General features: G+C 47.6%; 4 protein-coding genes across 4 annotated transcripts; 1 reads left to right on the top strand and 3 right to left on the bottom strand.

Moving 5' to 3' along the window:
• Positions 1-652: 652 nt before the first annotated feature.
• Positions 653-4,590, top strand: F4813DRAFT_391007 (condensin component; the record flags this gene model as incomplete). The annotated part of the gene is made up of 4 exons (XM_049247097.1): positions 653-1,508; positions 1,563-1,828; positions 1,876-4,356; positions 4,420-4,590. 4 exons carry the CDS (start codon positions 653-655, stop codon positions 4,588-4,590), a joined length of 3,774 nt encoding a protein of 1,257 aa, XP_049097988.1.
• A 573-nt stretch (positions 4,591-5,163) lies between these two features.
• F4813DRAFT_365052 (GRIM-19) lies at positions 5,164-5,949 on the bottom strand. Its single transcript, XM_049243880.1, has 3 exons — positions 5,745-5,949; positions 5,519-5,625; positions 5,164-5,434 (listed from the first exon to the last, which is right to left on the bottom strand). The coding sequence occupies exons 1-3, from the start codon at positions 5,793-5,795 to the stop codon at positions 5,248-5,250; spliced, it is 345 nt and encodes a 114-aa protein (XP_049097989.1). The 5' UTR covers positions 5,796-5,949; the 3' UTR covers positions 5,164-5,247.
• Positions 5,950-6,036: 87 nt separating this feature from the next.
• Positions 6,037-9,425, bottom strand: F4813DRAFT_365053 (uncharacterized protein). The gene has a single exon (XM_049243881.1). The coding sequence runs from the start codon at positions 9,101-9,103 to the stop codon at positions 6,590-6,592; it is 2,514 nt and encodes an 837-aa protein (XP_049097990.1). The 5' UTR covers positions 9,104-9,425; the 3' UTR covers positions 6,037-6,589.
• Positions 9,426-11,566: 2,141 nt separating this feature from the next.
• F4813DRAFT_142396 (glycosyltransferase family 1 protein) lies at positions 11,567-17,128 on the bottom strand. Its single transcript, XM_049238852.1, has 5 exons — positions 15,633-17,128; positions 15,473-15,570; positions 14,986-15,423; positions 12,209-14,932; positions 11,567-12,156 (listed from the first exon to the last, which is right to left on the bottom strand). The coding sequence occupies exons 1-5, from the start codon at positions 16,396-16,398 to the stop codon at positions 11,827-11,829; spliced, it is 4,356 nt and encodes a 1,451-aa protein (XP_049097991.1). The 5' UTR covers positions 16,399-17,128; the 3' UTR covers positions 11,567-11,826.
• Between the last annotated feature and the right edge of the window lie 329 nt (positions 17,129-17,457).

The following is a 17,457-nucleotide window of genomic DNA, read 5'->3' on the forward strand; positions in this document are numbered from 1 at the left end:
GGCAGTTGAAAGGAGTAGGTATTATAAATTTAATTTCAAGCACAGTGGATAAGGTTACAGTAGTAATGGTTTCAAGGTTCTATGGCTTGAATTTCTATTTCTATTGTTCGAGGTCAAAGTTAGAAATTCCAAAGACGACATGGTACAAAGTACTTGAATCCCCGGTTTCTTATTAAACGCGTTTTTATTTAGCGGGCTGATGGAGATTAGGCGCGGGGTTCTGCTGGAGAACAGATTGATTGGCGGTCGCGCCTTATCAGGAACTAAACAATAACAAAACGGTTGCTAAAGCAGCTTAAAACTTTATGGTAGGTACTATGCAGCCTATCGCATTAAATTATGTATGTAGGTACCTATTCACATACACCCAACGTCTCCACACAATTTCCAAAACATCTTCATCCATGTCGTTTGTTAGTTATAATCTTCTATGTATGTAAAAAAGAATAACAACCCTATAAAAATACCCGGGATATTCACCCCTCTCTCTTCTACCCCCCTATTCATTTTAATGAATGTTCCTGGTGACCAACTTTTGTTTTTTCCTACGAAGTAGTTATCTTCTCTAGTTAATAAATTCCATCTACTTCGACCTCAACTTCGTCCACGTTTTTCTATCAGCGCTCGTCAGGCGCAAATACCCCCGGCCACAATGGATCCGATCAACTTCGATATAAACGAGGCGCTCATGCACTACATGAGTGATCCGGCAAGTATCGTTACTCCCGAAGCCGACAGCGCCCTAGCCGACAGCGAGTCCGATCCCGAATCGCTATCCAACATCTCGCTTCTTAACTCGGTCTTGAACCCTATCGTCGATGCTGTCGCCGGAAATCCCGACGCTATCATGCGCAGCGCCTACTTTGACTCGCTGCAATTCCTTCTCAAGTGTGCACCCACTTCCATTGCTCCCCCTGATAATCTCCAGTCTTCACAGTCCTCCGTCTCGAGATCGCGAGAACCTATTTCTAAGCTTTTCCTGCAATCCAGATATACGCAGTTCCTGCCCACTCACGCCCTAAGCAAAATATTCGACCTTATTATGAGCGGCCTAGCAGCTGAGGCCGATACTATCAACAACGACCTCGAAAATCCCGACGAGCAGGAGATAATCGCCCACCACAAATCTCTACTCGAGATATACGGCTTCCTGTTACAATGGACAATCGCCTGCGTCGAGACGAAAGCCGCCGAAAAGTCTTCTACAGCCCCCGTATCGCGCGCCAGGGGTAAAGGCGCCAAGTCCAAGGCTACGAGCAAAGACAAAGACGGTAATTGGGATAGTGCCGCCCAGCTTCAATCGGCATTGGATGTTATGTCTAAAGTTCTTAAGTTGAAACTGGGCAAGATATTCCTAACGACCAGTGAGCGCGATACCTTCATAGGCCTTCTCACTAGACCTGTCTATATGGTCCTAGAGAGCGAGCAGAGAGTCAAGAATACAGCCATCAAAATGTATGCCTTCAAGGTTCTTTGCATTGCCGTAAAACATCACGGCCATGGATACGGTGAGCGGACTTAACAGTCAAATTAACTTGGCAGGAATACTGACATAGTCATAGCGGCGCAAATATCCATCGTCCAGAATCTAACTTACTTCGAACACCTGTCTGAGCCGATGGCCGAGTTTCTACACATATTAGCTGAGCAATACGACTACCCGCAGTTAGCTGATGAGATCCTAAGAGAAATCAGTAATAAGGAATTTAATACCAATGATACAAAGGGCCCGAAGTCGGTTTCCTCGTTTATTGTCAAGCTCTCCGAGCTTATTCCCCGCCTAGTGATCAAACAGATGACGATGCTAGCCAAACAATTGGATAGCGAGGTATGTATGGCCCCCGAATTCTAGTCAGCCGGCCTAACATATAGTAGTCGTATACCCTGCGATGCTCGCTGATCGAGGTTTGCGGTAACATGATCGCACATCTCACCACGGAGGAAGAGCGTAGCGAGAATCACAAATCTCAGCTTAATGCTTTCTTCGACGTGTTGGAGGAGCGTTTCCTAGATATCAACCCCTATTGCAGATGCAGAGCTATGCAGGTCTATACGAGGCTCTGCGAACTTGAACAGAAGTTTCCGAAGCGTAGGCAGAAGGCCGCTGAACTTGCCAGCAGAAGTCTCGAGGACAAGAGCAGTCACGTCAGAAGAAATGCAATAAAACTTCTGGGGACTCTGATCAAGACCCACCCCTTTACTGTACTACACGGAGCTCAACTGTCTCGCAAAGACTGGCAGGAAAGACTTGACAAGGTTGATGCCCAGCTAGACGCTTTGAAGCCTCCAGCTGGTGAGCCTGGCTTGGGAGAAGACAAGGCTAACAGCACAGCACTAGTAGATGAGCCAACTCAAATAGAGTCGCCTCAGAAACCTAGTGAGATGACCGATGAGGAAAAGGTGGCGGCGGTTCAGAAAGCCCAGGAAGACGCCGCAACGTCGGAGGCCATCGAAAAGCTAACTTTGACAAAGCGATATTACACTGATGCCCTTAAGTTTATCGAAGTTTTACATAAGGCTACCTCATCTGTTTGTCAGCTTCTTGGGTCTAAGAATAAATCTGAAGTTATTGAAGCAATGGACTATCTAGAAATTGGAAATGCGTATAACATCGAGGACAATATGGTTGGAATTCGACGAATGATGCGCCTTATCTGGACGAAGGGTAACAGCGATGAGGGTAAGGGTGTACAGTCGCATCTCATCGACTGCTACAGACGATTATTTTTCGAAGCACCGGACAGCTTTAGTCCGAACGATGCTGCTATCTATATTGCGAGGAATATGATCAGCCTCACGTCAGGCACTACGCCGGCTGAATTGACTAGTCTAGAGCAACTCCTCGCAACCATGATGAAGGGCGGTATGATCTCTGATCGAGTAGTAACGAAATTGTGGGAGGTATACGGCTTCCACAAGAGAGAAATATCTCGATCTCAACGAAGAGGTGCTATCATCGTATTAGGCATGATCGCTACCGCCTCGCCAGAAATTGTCGTCGGCGAAATGGAAACGATGTTACGAACTGGGCTTGGATCGCATGGTCGAGCCGACCTCCAACTGGCTAAGTATACATGCATTGCTCTGCAAAGGCTTAACCCTACAGGTCGACAAGCCAAAGATTCGACAGTCAAGTTCAGTCGTCTTCCAAACGAGCACGCCGTACTAGCAAGGCTGGCAGCAATTACCGAGGTGCCAAGCGACAGCAAGGAGTGGTTTGGAGTTGCTGAGCAGGCCATTAATGCAATTTATACTCTCGCTAAACACCCTGATACGCTATGTTCCGAGATAATTAGACGCAGAACTAGAGTCGTATTCGCCGCACAACAGAAATCGCCTTCTGCATCTCGTCCGGGGTCGAGGGACCAGGGCTATACTGCCACTGTTACTGTTGACCAAGGCATGACCCAGGGCATCACCATGGACCTCGACGCTCCAACTCAAACCGTCAACCGGTTAACTTCAGAACCACCGGCCGAACCCAAACAGAAGGCAGCGATTGCGCTATCCCAGCTTCTTTTCATAGTTGGCCACGTAGCCATCAAACAAATCGTCCATCTCGAACTCTGCGAGCTCGATTTCAAGCGACGGAAGCAGGAGAAGGAGAAGGATTCCGTTGCTAAACCCGCCGCCCCACGGCCATCCGTGGGCCGAAGGGGCAAGACAGCTACCCCGGCCGTGGAAGAGGCGGGCGACGAGCTAGACCTGATTGGTGGCACGACAGAAGATGATTTCACGGAGGCTATGGCGCACATACGTGAGCAGGAGCTTTTGTTCGGACCGCAGTCCTTGCTAGCCAATTTCGGCCCATTGGTAGCCGAGATCTGCTCACGCAGCGACATATATAGAGATAAAGGCTTACAAGCTGCAGCAACACTTTGCCTGGCGAAGCTTATGTGTGTCAGTAGCGAGTATTGTGAGGCTCACCTTCCGCTACTCATCACCATCATGGAGCGGTCGCCGGATGCAACAGTGCGGTCGAACGTAGTCATCGCACTTGGCGACATGGCCGTCTGTTTTAACCACCTCATTGATGAAAACACGGACTTCTTATACCGACGGCTAGCCGACCGAGATCTATCTGTCAAGCGCACATGCTTGATGACGCTGACATTCTTGATTCTTGCGGGACAGGTCAAGGTGAAGGGACAACTGGGCGAGATGGCCAAATGCTTAGAAGACGAAGACAAGCGAATCGCCGATTTGGCGCGTATGTTCTTCACAGAGCTAAGCACTAAGGATAACGCAGTGTATAATCACTTCGTAGATATGTTCAGCCTGTTGTCCACGGACCGCCGGATGGAGACGGAGGCATTCCGACGGATCGTTAAGTTCTTGTTAGGATTTGTCGAGAAGGTGAGCTTCGTGTACACTATATGTTGTGCTGTCCAATATTTTATGCTGACAATATCATAATAGGACAAACACGCAAAACAGCTCGCAGAGAAACTAGCGGCTCGTCTTCCACGCTGCGAAACGGAAAGTCAGTGGAACGATGTTGCGTTTGCACTGGGATTACTCCAACATAAAAATGAGGACATCACGAAGGTGGTGAGCGAAGGTTTCAAGGTGGTACATACTGCTGCTTAGACTAATGGCAGTGTCCACGATGACGCATACGCTCGGGTAATGAATAACTAGCTGTATTTAAGACACGTATGAATGGATTGATGACGATGGAAGGAATCTGGCGTTTGGCTGTCAAGAGGTAATTAATAATCCTCGTGATAGGGGAAGTGCGCTTATTGGAGTGAAATTCATGGTAGAATTACAGCGATTGGCCCCCCTTTTCTCCCCTGACTACAAAGCTGTCTAGGTATTCCTATCCTTGGGCGGGGCTGTGTGTAAAATCGACAGGCTAGATATCTTCACAGCTCTCTTAGAAATTGCTACGTACCTAATATGGAGGGCTTATCATATAGCTAACTTGCCTCTTACTTATGAGTAGCACTTCAAACTATATAATAATAGTAGGAGCTACAGACTCAACCGAACGACCTTAATAGCTTGTTTATTTCTTTATATACATATCTCGCACCGATGCCAACTTCGGGGAGCTCTTCCGGTCGTAGCTAGCTGCGTATTGTATTGCGTCCTAATATATGTAGAGTGTATGTGCCACTACCACCGTTCTTCTTTATTTCGTCACATTGGATGGTGTAACGGCAAACGTTGGTCTCACGTATCTGCGAGCGTACATATATATATATCAGCATTGATTCTTCCCCCTAGCCTTGTAACGATTGCTCAGGCGGGAGGGTAACGTGAGAGGATAACATACTTTCCAGAGTTGTAGACTTGCATGTTCTCGCCCAGCAGCTCCTTCTCGCGGGCCTGATCGGCTAGATGTCTGCGGACGAGATCGCGGTCTTCCTCGGCTTGGAGTAGAGGGATCAAGTGGATACGCGACCACATCTTTTCTCGGGCAAGCTCACTACGAGCAAAGAAAAACAGACGGTCAGCATCGAATCTATCCTATGCCGTTTGGCATGATGAGGCCAGCGAGCGGGATACGCACTTCTGCTCTCGGATGCCCTGTCCCAACTTGTAGAAACCAAAAGTCATAACGGCACCCATGGCGAGGAGTAGCGTCGCTGGGCGGAAGCCTGGAGCGGGGAGGTTACGCTGTGGTGAGAGAGAAACGCATGTTAGCCTTGAATTCAATTCATCACCACTTCTCGTCCTGTTCATAACCCTCGGACATAAATATCAAGGTAGATAAATAACGAATTAAACAAACTAACCTTGTACTGTACAGGGCCGTAGCCCCCGATTGGGGGCAGATCCTGAGGCATTATGGCAACGGGTATTTCGTGGTCGATATTTTGTTGTCGTCGTCGGGAAATCTAACAGACCAATTGACCAAAGCTCCCGATTAATAACGACCGATGGGTTCGAATCCTGAGACGTTTAACTGGACCAAAGCTTTGATAAATGTGGAGACATAAGAAGTATTCTTTACCTATCTTACATAAGGATGTCACGTGTATTAAAATGCACATACGTTCTCGGTCAATAGGTAGCAAGATTATCTACCTAGGTACCTTATATGAATATCTTATATGAATTGCCTCGACTACGCTCAGTCAACTATTCAATTAATACATAGTACAGTTGATAACATAGTACAGTTGATAATAGATCCACATAGAGAAAAGGTTCCTTTACCAAATTGTCGTCAAGCAGCCCAACTAAATAAATCGCTATGCAAAACCTTCCAAGCAAAACCAGCCCTCCTTAATTCCGGTAGGTATCACACATAATGCCCGCCTGCACTCCTAGACTCCTATGTGTCTGCCGCCTACGAAAAATAACTCCCCTTAGACACATTCGGTCAAGTATAAACACCCATTGAAATTGAGACAAGTATATCATGTCCGAGCGTGATGAAAAAAAAAATACCCCTTACAGCATAATGATGATGATGATGAAAATGATTATGATGATGTGCCTGTTTTTATGCGCCGCCAGAGTCATGCATTCGTCCACTCGTGATACAGACGGACAAACCTATCAAAACAAACGCTTCCTCTTGCCTCTACCAAGTCCCAGTCCGCATCAAGTTTTATAGGTAAGGTCGATAAGTCAGTCAACCACCTTCGCCTGCTGCTTGTAATTCAGCTTCTAGCTCGGCTTCCAGGTCGGCAAAGTCGTCATCGTCTTCGCCGCTAACTTCCCCATTACCCTTGGCATTGGCTTCGCGCGCCGCATCTTCTTCGTCGCCCGTACCCATCGGCGTTGGCAACCCGCTATCCTCTTCGTCTTCCTCGTCGGTAGCGTTTCTGACGTTCCGAAGACCTGTAGTCCTCGCTTTCGCGATGCGCTGTTTCTTGGCTAACACGCTTCCGCCAGCCTCTTCGCTACCATCATCTTCATCATCCTCGTCGCCCAGCTTACGCTTTTTACTCTTGGGCTCCTCCGATTCTGCATCCGTGCCGCGGTCCGTCCCCTGCGTGCTTTCGAAATCCGAGTCGTCCATATCCGATCCCATGAACTCCTCGAGCTCCTTATCGACATCACCCCATTCCATCCCATCGAGATCGTCTATAGGACTATGCTGGCCGTCTCCGATATCAGGCGGCATTACATTGTATCTGTCGTGGAACTCTTCGTCCCCATCATCATCGTCATCGTCTTCCTCTTCCTCCTCTTCCTCCTCCTCATCATCCCCTGAGCCATCCGCGTCGCCGTCATCGGCAGCGTCGTTCATTTGCTCCTCAAATAATTGACGACCTGAGGTGACGATGGTAATTTTTGGCCGGGGAGGCGAAGCTGAGCCTTCCTCCAACGGTGTTTCGGCATTTCGATCGGCAGGGTGTACTTGTATGAGATACGGCGTCTCATCAAGCCTCGCCCACTGTGCGATGGACTCCGCAAGCCAATTTTGGTTGACTATTTTGATCGTAGGGATGCGTGCCGCCTGGCGGACCTTTTGAGTTCGCGGGCGTGTGATGTTAATAATGAGATGGGTAACCTCATCGCTCACGCGTGTCCGGATCTCGGCACCAAAACTTTCGGCTTGCATTCCAATTTCACTCCTACGTACGTCGACATCCAACGGGACCAGACCAGAAAGCACAAGTTTCGAGCCTTTAAGAATTTGCGACTTGAGGAAGTTCAGGGTTGATCCTACATCTGGAATCACATCGGGCACGATGTCACCAGGCCGGCGATTCGCACATCGAGCGTCGTATTGTTCGTAAAACGAACGATGAAGTTTGGCTAGATGCTGTTCGAGAAATTTAAGTTCTCTATCGTCATCGCGTAAAAGTTTATGTCGTTGATGTGATGGACTTTCCGACTCTCCATTTGTAGAGGGTTCTGGACTGTCACCGTTCTCTACCGACTTCTCGGTCTCTTCATCCACTTTATCCAACTCTTCCTGCAGATGAAGCAAGGGACGATCCTTGAGCTGTTTCTCAAGGGTACGTTCTTGCTCTTCTGCTCGTAGCTGTAGAATCGCATTCTCATCGTTGCCATTAGCTAATGCTTTTTCGTGATCAGGTATGGGATTTGCCGTATCGCTTCCATTGACATTTGGTCGTGCGGTGTTACCATTGACCGGCTTCGTCTCGGGGGGTGGTGGTGCGGCTATTATATCTTGGCGTTTAGGTAGGAAGCTGGAGTTGATATCTCCAATGCCCGTGAAGAAATCATATGGAGTGACTTTGATTAAATTCGATCTATTCCGTGGCCAGACGTCGGCTCGATCGTCGATGACCACGACCATGTTAGTACTGACGGGAAACAATCGTTGTAGACTCTTGGCTGTTATGCTGTCGTTCTCATCTCGGCTAATGATCCGATTACCGAAGAGTTTTTGTGTCGGATCGACAATCTTGGCGATATTGAGAGCATATGCGCGTGTGCCCATTGTATAAACGTGTAGCTCGAATAGCTGGGATATTCTTTCGAGAAATTCGGCTAGGCCTGGGCGCATCTTAATATAATACCAACAGCCACTGGCCGCACCACGGGGGCCGTCGTCGAGCTGAAAGCTGCGCACATCTTTGACGGCTTCATAGTTGGGATTTAACGGATCGCGTTGCCATTCACCTACGGTAGGGTCGATGCAAGCGTGGATAATTGTCTGGTCCAAGTCGACAACAAGACTGAGTTTGCGGTCTTGGAGCAATCGGCGTTGCAATTGCATTTCGGCGCGTGCAGCTTGGTCCGCGCTGACAGTAAGGGCGATGTTATCGTGTACCATGGCGACTGTAGCGCGTTCGGTATCGAGCGATTCACTGGCGTAGGTAGCCTCCTTCATATCTTTACCGCATATGGCGCAAAGACCAGCGTATTGTACTTCGTGGCCGCAGGACTCTTCGATGGTGACAAGATCCTGATCTTTCTTAATCACTTCTCCTATCTTAACCCGCCATTGCTTAACCTTACCCTCGGCAGGGCTGTCCCAATCTGCGACACCTGTTTCTTCTATCTCATGTTCTTCATTTTTACTCGGGTCGCCAACGCTGCGCGTATACTGAAAGGTATATCGAAGGATAGGCTCTTGCTTGGAGACATCGTCGCCGTGGTTTTTGAGGAATTTGGATATAGTAATGGGGTAGCGGAGCCGAGCTCCGAGTCGGAGCGTCTTTGCCATGACTGGCGGTGTTGAAAGGTCTCGAGACTTAAGGGACCAGGGTTCTGACAAAGGACACAATGTTAGCACTTGTTGGTCTGCATGAGGGTTGTAAAGTTGTTAGAGCTGGAATGCATTAATGAGTAAATCTGACTCCCTTGTTCAACTTGAGGTATTTGGGGCAAGTTAACGGGGAGAGCCGAGGAAAAGGAGAGACTTTGCAACCGAAGGGGTATAGAAACTGCAGACGGAACAAAGAAAGAGTATTGTACTATTATATGCGATAGGGACATAAAGGTTAGGTTGACAATTAAGAAAGTTAGAAGACTGACCTCTGTGTGCTACTCTATCGATGGCGGAAGTTGTAAAAATGAGCTAGGTTGAGCTGAAGAGCACCAGTTTTGCCCATTGCACTAGGGATTGAAACAGGTCTCTTGGCAGGCGACAGCACACCTTATATGCAGGTTGTATGTTATCGCCGCAGATAGAGAGAGGAAGAATGCAAGTAGGGGTTTCGGCGTATAATTCGGTTGACGTGAGGAGGTAAGATCTAGTACGAGCACTCTCTAGTGATGGTAAATCCGTAGTAACACTATGTCGCGTAGTAATTACGGCGGTTGACCTAAAAGACTGGCGAAGGAGAATATGAGGATGTGAAGTTGTATGTTGTGAATGTTCCGAATGTGGTAGAAGTCTTAAGGAGAAGGTATGAGCTTATTGCTTGTGCGCGTTGCAATAGCTTCCGGGCTTTTGGTCTGAAAAAGCCAAAGGAGGTTAGTGAGTTTGATTTAATAATGGACTAGAGTGATACATATAAAAAGAACCAATCAACGTGTACGGGATATCCCGGTCTTGTGTGACGCTGTCAATTGAGGAAGTAGCTTCCAAGCTTCTTCGGTAAGACGAATTGGAGCCAAGGTGAGAATGAATTATGTACGTATACAACTTGTGGAACCCCGAGCTTCAGATAAGTAGGTACTGCCAAGCATATGCCCAGTAGAAGTAGAGCGGCGTTTGCGCAATACTTATAAACGGCACGACAGCTTGGTCCTGTGGTTGACGTGACGGAATAATGGGATGAGATAAACAGCTGAAGTTAGGTAGATAAGCCGGCACTTGCATGCAGTAAAAAATAGGGTGATGATGGCATTGTTTTGTATGTTTTGTATACGAGTACAAAATACTTCCAATCATATGACGTGAAGAGTCGGGTGCTTCAAGCCTCAGCTAAAAAGAAGAAGAAAAGAAACTAAAGAAAAATGCCCACACGTACCTCGATACCTTAGCACTTATTGGTTGCACGAAGTCGATCTTTATTCAATGTTGCGTGGCGGAGGATTAGGCAATGGGAGCTGGTCTAATTGGTCAATACGTTGTAGCTTGGTCAATAGCAGGGTCAAATATACCGCTAAGTACTCTGACCAGCCGCCTGAGGTAATGTGTTATGCGTGAACTTCCGTGGTAACTTCCGTAGTAAGGTAGTGTAGGTTACAGATGTAGTTGGTGGTGGCGTAAGTAAAAGTAACCGTGAAAAAGTAACCGTTAATTTGTATGTATAGGTAAGTAATCCTTTAATCCGCAATTACCTATTATTCTGGGTGACGGTTATGTAGGATGTAGTTGCCCCTAGATAGACGGGATAAAGCTTGAAAGGAATTGCGAGATGCTAAAAAGTCAAAGACGAAAGTAAAAGTGATGAGAATACCTCTTAGGTAGAAATAAAGAAATGTTCGTCTGGACACAAGCCACGGAACAAAACGCCTCTTTCTCCTAAAATTCACAAGCGAGATGGTGTCCCCTTAAAAATCTCACTTGGGGATGAGGGGCCTTTTTGTACCTGCTGGCAAGAGCCTGGCCTGAGCTGCACCCCTCGTAGCCCCTTGTCCGTTTGCGGGGGGAAGCTATGCGATATGGCCACTTTTATTGGATACTTAAATGACGTGGCTCAAGCTCTGTGTTGTGGCTAGTGCTACCTAGGTACCTAGGTAGTGTATTCTACATCCTATCAACTCCCTACCTCCTATGTATCTATCTTACATGTCAGAAAAACCTAACCTAGGCGAATAGCATTTTGTTTCACACTTCTTAATAAATATAATATGTAGTTAAAACCCAGATGTAAAAAAATTCTTAAGAAGCGACATTTGTCTAAACGCATTTACACGCACCAAAGGGCTTCATCTGATGTAGAGCTCATGAATTTCAAAGTCCATATCATAAAATAGTAAATATTCCTAAGTTGCGCAAAATCTCAAACGGAAGCAATATCCAAATCAAAATACTATTCATAATCCCCGCGGTAATAAGTACCTATTGATATCAACTATTGATAACAGTATCGCGGAGATATTTGGTCTGTCTCTATCGTCTTGCTTGTTCGCTTGCCCGTTTCCTATACCCCATAAACCCAATGTGTAGCCGCTGCTGATTACCCCTTAACCCTTATACGTCATTGCAAGATATTTAGGCAAAGTTATTATGAGATAGAGAGAAGGAGAAAGACCAAGCCAGGCCCTGACGCCCGCACTGGCAATGCAGAAAGACCAATCTATGCGCGCACAACCCTATGCATAATGTAAAGTCTGTGAATCCAATCAAGTTTTAGGCGGCATCCAATACTCTGATGCAGTATTTGTCCTGTTTACCCTGCGTATTAAAATGCAGATATTGTCGAAGACCCCTTGGAGCAGAGGCTTAGTTCCGACCCAGAGGCTACGGTACTAGCCGACCGTGCAGGAGTCTCCCTAAGAACCCGTCATAGTCGGTGCCGACCTGATCGTTCCAGGACTCGTCCCAACTCTGCTACCGAGCAACCTCGAGCCCAACGCCGTGGACCCAGTCGCTCCGCTCATACTAGACTCCATCTGGGAGAGCGTGCTTTTCTTAACAACGAGCTCCGGATCTATGTCGTCCCCCCCAACAAACGTCCAACTCTCTTCCTCCGAGTCGTCGGCTATGGTGCCATCTGGGCTGCTGGCCGTAGCTGCATTCTTCCCAGTTTTGGATTTGATCAGGCTCTTGGCATACTCAAGATCGCGGTAAATACATTGAATCGCCGTATCGACACCATTTTCCTATAAGTATGATTAGACACCTATAATCGAAATACGTTTTAGTTATACTCACCTTGCGGATGGTTTCTCCTAATACTCTAGCCTTGACTATCATCCTCTCGCTGTGCGTGGTCTCCCACAGCGCCCTTGCAAAACTGTTGGCGCCCCATTTTTTCAAGCAGATACCAACGCCTAAGTCCTCAACTCGACTACCGAAGAAGAATTGATCGCCGAAGAACGGACGAATAATGGTGGGAATACCAGCACGTAGGCTAGCGCCCGTGGTCCCTGAACCGCCGTGATGAGCAGCGGCGTCCATTTGCGCAAATAACCAGTCGTGGGGCGCACTTTTAATCTGGAATATCTCGGGTGGGAGGGTTTGTTCAGGCACTGCGGCGTCCTTACTACCGAGGCGGTCTGACCACCCCTTGGACAGAACGCATCGGACGTCAGCTTTCAATACCGCATCAATGACTTCTTGTGTCATCTTCGCCGGGTCGGGTACAATTATTGAACCGAAACCAACATAAACCAGCTTCTTGTCGTCTTTGCGTGCTTGCTGGATGAAGTTCCTAAGATCATCGGGTGGAGTCCACTCAGTCCCTTCGTCTAAGAACCAATAACCTGTCACACGAATCCAGTCGCTGTAGTCAAGCGGAGGTGCGACGACGGCTGGGGAGAAGTTATAAAGGAAAGGTACCTTATTCGGCTGTAACTTTTCTAAGTTGGTATTAGGCAGGCCGAGAATATTATTTCGCCAACGGTTAATTTGGTGTGCTGTCGCTTTCCAGAACACGTTGTCAAACATAACGTATGTGACGTAGTTGTAAGCACCACCCATCTTGTGCTCAGGCATGACGAAAGCATGAGGGTAAGCGCGCGTTCGGGTCCAGGGCATCGTGAAAGCTCGGAAGTACGGGATAGCCAGGGCCTCAGCGATGTGAATCCCAGCCATAGCGCTGGGACTCTCAATAAGCAGGTCCGAGCCTTGGCATGCCGTATAAGCAGATGCGAGGAGCTCGTCCAACCAACCTCGGAATTTTGAGTTGGCCTCTCTCAAGAAAGCCCACGTGAATGTGCCGTTTTGGATACAAATACGCATGAGCTCGCTGGGGTCCCCCTCCACCGGTGCGAACTCGATGCCGTGCCCCTCAATCCAGGTCTTAAATTCAGCATGTGTTGCTATTCGAGGCTTGTGGCCCTCGGCCATTAGTCCTTTGCAGAGTGCAATATATGGTTGAACATCTCCTCTTGATCCGATTGTCAAGCAGGTGATCTTCATCGGCTCGGAGGGCTTGAAGTTTAGGAACGATGCCTTAGGATCGTCGAAGAGAATTGTTGGCGATGAATCATTGAGACAGGATGTTTCGTGGGGTAGTTTTAGTTCGTGCTCTGTATTTCCTTGAAGTCGTGCTTTGTGAAGCGCGTCGCGTTCCGCCATCGCTTCATCTACATCTTCGTGTTCTTCCTGATCTAACATGCCAATTTCTCGGAGATAACGAGTGGTCTCAAGACTTCGTAGCAGGGTAACCGTACAATCATCCCGTATTTCTGCTTTGTTGAATTCAAAGAATATTTCTTCGTGGCCGCGAATAACAATCACTAGGCCGGAATACCCAAAGCGAAACCCCTTCTCTTTCTCGGCAGTCTCGATGTCCTTTAGAGGTAGGATTAACTTGGTCCGGGTCCCGAGCAGCAGGCTACGGAAGCAGAAATATCGTTCACTTATGTATACCTTACCATAGAGCGGCAACACCCGAACAATGTAGCCGTAGTAGGTTGCTTGGAGTTTCTCGGTTTCTGGGAGGGCAAAATGCGCGCGGAATCGATCCATATCGACGCCGTCGTCGTCGTCTAATTCGCCATCAGGTTTGAGGGCAGGGGCCTCGTGATAATGTTTGCGGCCACCTTTCCACATTCCCGATACCTTTTCCACGTAACCCATCGACTCGGTAGCTAATAGGTTACTCATATGGCGGCTGGTTTGATTTAGATAGTTAGCAAATAAACCCGCTCGTTGCAACGGATAAGCTCCCATTTTTGCAATCTTGTTCAGTCCCGGCGTGGCTGTCGACGTTTGATCAAATTTCTCATTAATTCTAAGGTCATTCACATGTCCCGTAGTGACGGCGCGATGCTTATCAAAAATAATTGATTCGTCTGATTTGTCACGTAAACGACTTGTACCAGTTGACCTGTCTCGCCTCGAAGCTCGCGAAGCTGAAATGGAGCGCCGGAGAGTAGGCCTATGAAAGACTTCGCTGCCTCGGAGAATTTGACTACCAGAAGGGTCCTCATTCGATGAAGACGCCATAGCGGAGGTGCTCGGATCTTCTAGAGACTGTACATATGACTCAGAGGACTCAAATTTGTCTTGCGGCACCGTGTTGTCGTGCATACGATGTTTGCTCAGTGATCTGCTGGTAGCGCTAAAGCTTCGACGGGGTGACGCATCCCGCGCTAGAGTATCAAGATCAAGGCTTCGCCGTCCAAACTGACGGAATGCGTCAAAGCTGCTACGGGTCACGTCGCCACTGGCCCGAGGGCTCAGTTCTCGCGGACTATGTGGCGACATAGGAACCAGTGTCGCTCTGACATTTTCGCGGATCTTTTGGGATTTGAGTTCCAGCGTAGCAGGGCCGTGTTTCCGTTTGGGGCTTGCAGAACTGTGTCGAGAGGCTCCTCCTTGGCTCTGTTGCTGAGACGAACTCGACTTTGTTTGCTTCGATGCATCATCAACTAGGATTTTGAGGACGTTGATAGCCTCTTTGCTAAAACTGAAAAATGAGAAGAAATACTATTCAGGTTAGTATAATATCTTTCTATACAGATAGATAGATGTATCCTTACTTCGTCAATCGCATACGTCTCATCATTATCGATGACACGAATTTTGCACGTGTCAGCAAATTCGATCATCTGGCTGTCTTCAACATCTATAACGTTATCGATCGGTAAAGAAATCTTGACGCTATCGCCATCATTGTGGGATCGGAAAATGACTCGTTGCAAGCTCTTGACCCATTCTTTAGCACTCGGAGCGCTATCGGCTTTAAGGTGATATGTTCGGTGATGTGTCACGACGGAGAAGGATAAGCCGTCCTTTTCTTTCTCGTCAATGCTTGTTGAGATGGCATAGCTTAGATCAATCTGACCATGGGGGAAATAGAGATTGGATGGATCGCGATAGTAGGCCAACACATCCCCTTTTAATCGAAACCAGTAACGGCTGTATTTGGGGTTCCTTTTGCCGCTCTTCGATAGGTACCCAGACTTGGCAACCTCATGCTACTTAACCTGTTAGCAGCAGAAATATATCTAAGATCGAGATCCATACAGCTTTCTTCGGCAAGTAAGCATAAAAGCAAATGTGTTTTGCAGTGATGTACATATAACCCTGTAGAAGGACACTTTGAAGTAACCAACAAGGGTATTCTGGCAGACGGCGCAATTAGCCACGTTCATAATTCAGGGCTGAATAGGGGCCTGGGTAATACCTTCGATGACTTCTTCGGGCTCGTCAAATTCGAATATACGTTTTAATTGCCGAGCAAGCAGGCTGGGCCCAACTTCTTCTCCGTCATCCCTACGATGATCCCCCGATAATCTCTCGATGTCAAAGCTCGGCCTCGACGACATTTCCTCTCTCGCTTCTAGCATCCTGCTCATGACTGGGGCAAGTCTTTCTTCGCGTTCGGTGTTAGCAGCATCAAGCGTAGGCGAGCGCAAGTCTATAGTTGGGGATGCCAAACTGTCACCTTCGCCTTCGGCGCTTGAGTCTGAGGGTTGGAGACCGGACGTTTTAGATTGCTTAAATTTAGATCGCGTCGCAAGGCGCGGAAGTTGGGGCAACGAGCGTAAGAGCTGCCCCGATAATCTCCTACGCTGCTTGTCGCCCTTCTCTCTCCCCGAAGGGGGCTTCTTCAACACTGTGGTCTGCGCAATTTGTTCCCGCCCCTTACCCTTCCTCTGTCTTTCGGTCCGATCAACCTCTTCATCTTCGTCGCTCGATTGGCCCTCGAACCGGTCGTTAAAATCTACGTTGGAGCCGGCGGCGGCAATCAATCCGAATATCGATTGATTCATGTTCATGAACATCTGGGCGCCTTGGGTAGGCAAGAGAACATCCTCATCCACATCGTCGCCGTGATCTTTTAAGCGTTCGGGAAGCTCCATGGTTGGCTGGTGATCATCTTTTTGCTTCTTATGAAGCTTTTTGCTGACGCGATGATGCGTAGTACTCTCTTCCGATAAGGGTGCCATAACCGGAAATAAACCAAGGTTATATGTTATATTGACGGCTAGTTACTGGTTCCTCTACACCGTTCTCGGGGCTTAAGTTTTTGAATTCGTTTCGCCAGATACGTCGTACAGGTGCAAGCTACACAAACGAGAGGCGAATGGAAGGTGGACACGGCTATTCAAGCCAACGTTGCCAAGATCCGCGATCTGCGAAGGTTTAAGACAAAGGGAGCCAAGTTGCGCCAGACCCTGAACTATCGAATCAAGAATCAGCCTTTTAACTTAGGCGGCAGATTCAGCGATGGTTTTGCATCATCGGAAAGGTAGGCGATGGTAAAACTTAGGCAAATGCGAAGTGATGGGCAGGCAGACAAGCAGGCAATATGCAAGGTGAGGCAGATAATGATGATAGTATTATTAACTAGGTACTAGACCATAACAGTCAAAATACGACTGCTCAGACCGGGGGGCGGATGACTAGATTGGAATCGGGAAGGGATCAGTTGATTGGATAAATAGGTGACTTGAGAGCGTGTTGCATGTGGATGGATCTTTTTGAATGTGAGTCCGCACACATAGGATCACATTGCAGGAAGTAAGTTGCAGCATGTAGGTACATAGGTACATTGTAGTGTACCTTTATAGGTACTGCATACCTGTATTAATAGCGATAGGCCAGCAATAGGCTAGGTAGCAGTAGGCTACCTGTCAAGGTGTATTATCGATAGCTTTAGCGCCGAAATGACGTGTTGAACTGCCTATATGTAGATACATGTAGGTACATAATGTACTGAAATCTCAGCACATGCAAGGTAAAACTCAACAATACATCTACATAATAGCCTTGCATCCTATGTAGGTGTCTACCTACCTACGTAGGTAAATTAATCCTTACCCAATTACAATTACAATCGAATCGGGAAACACGGGCCTGCCAGTGTCATGTATACTCGTAGGTACGGCTTCTAATCCGGTCGTGGGTATTGAGTCACTTGAGCCAAACATAAATAACATAAGGCACACAAGACCATAATCACATGCCAGATCTAAAAAATGACGAAAGTAGTTATATTTAACCCG

Source organism: Daldinia decipiens (genome assembly GCF_022478715.1).
Source record: "Daldinia decipiens strain CBS 113046 unplaced genomic scaffold F4813scaffold_25, whole genome shotgun sequence".
Lineage (NCBI taxonomy): Eukaryota > Fungi > Ascomycota > Sordariomycetes > Xylariales > Hypoxylaceae > Daldinia > Daldinia decipiens.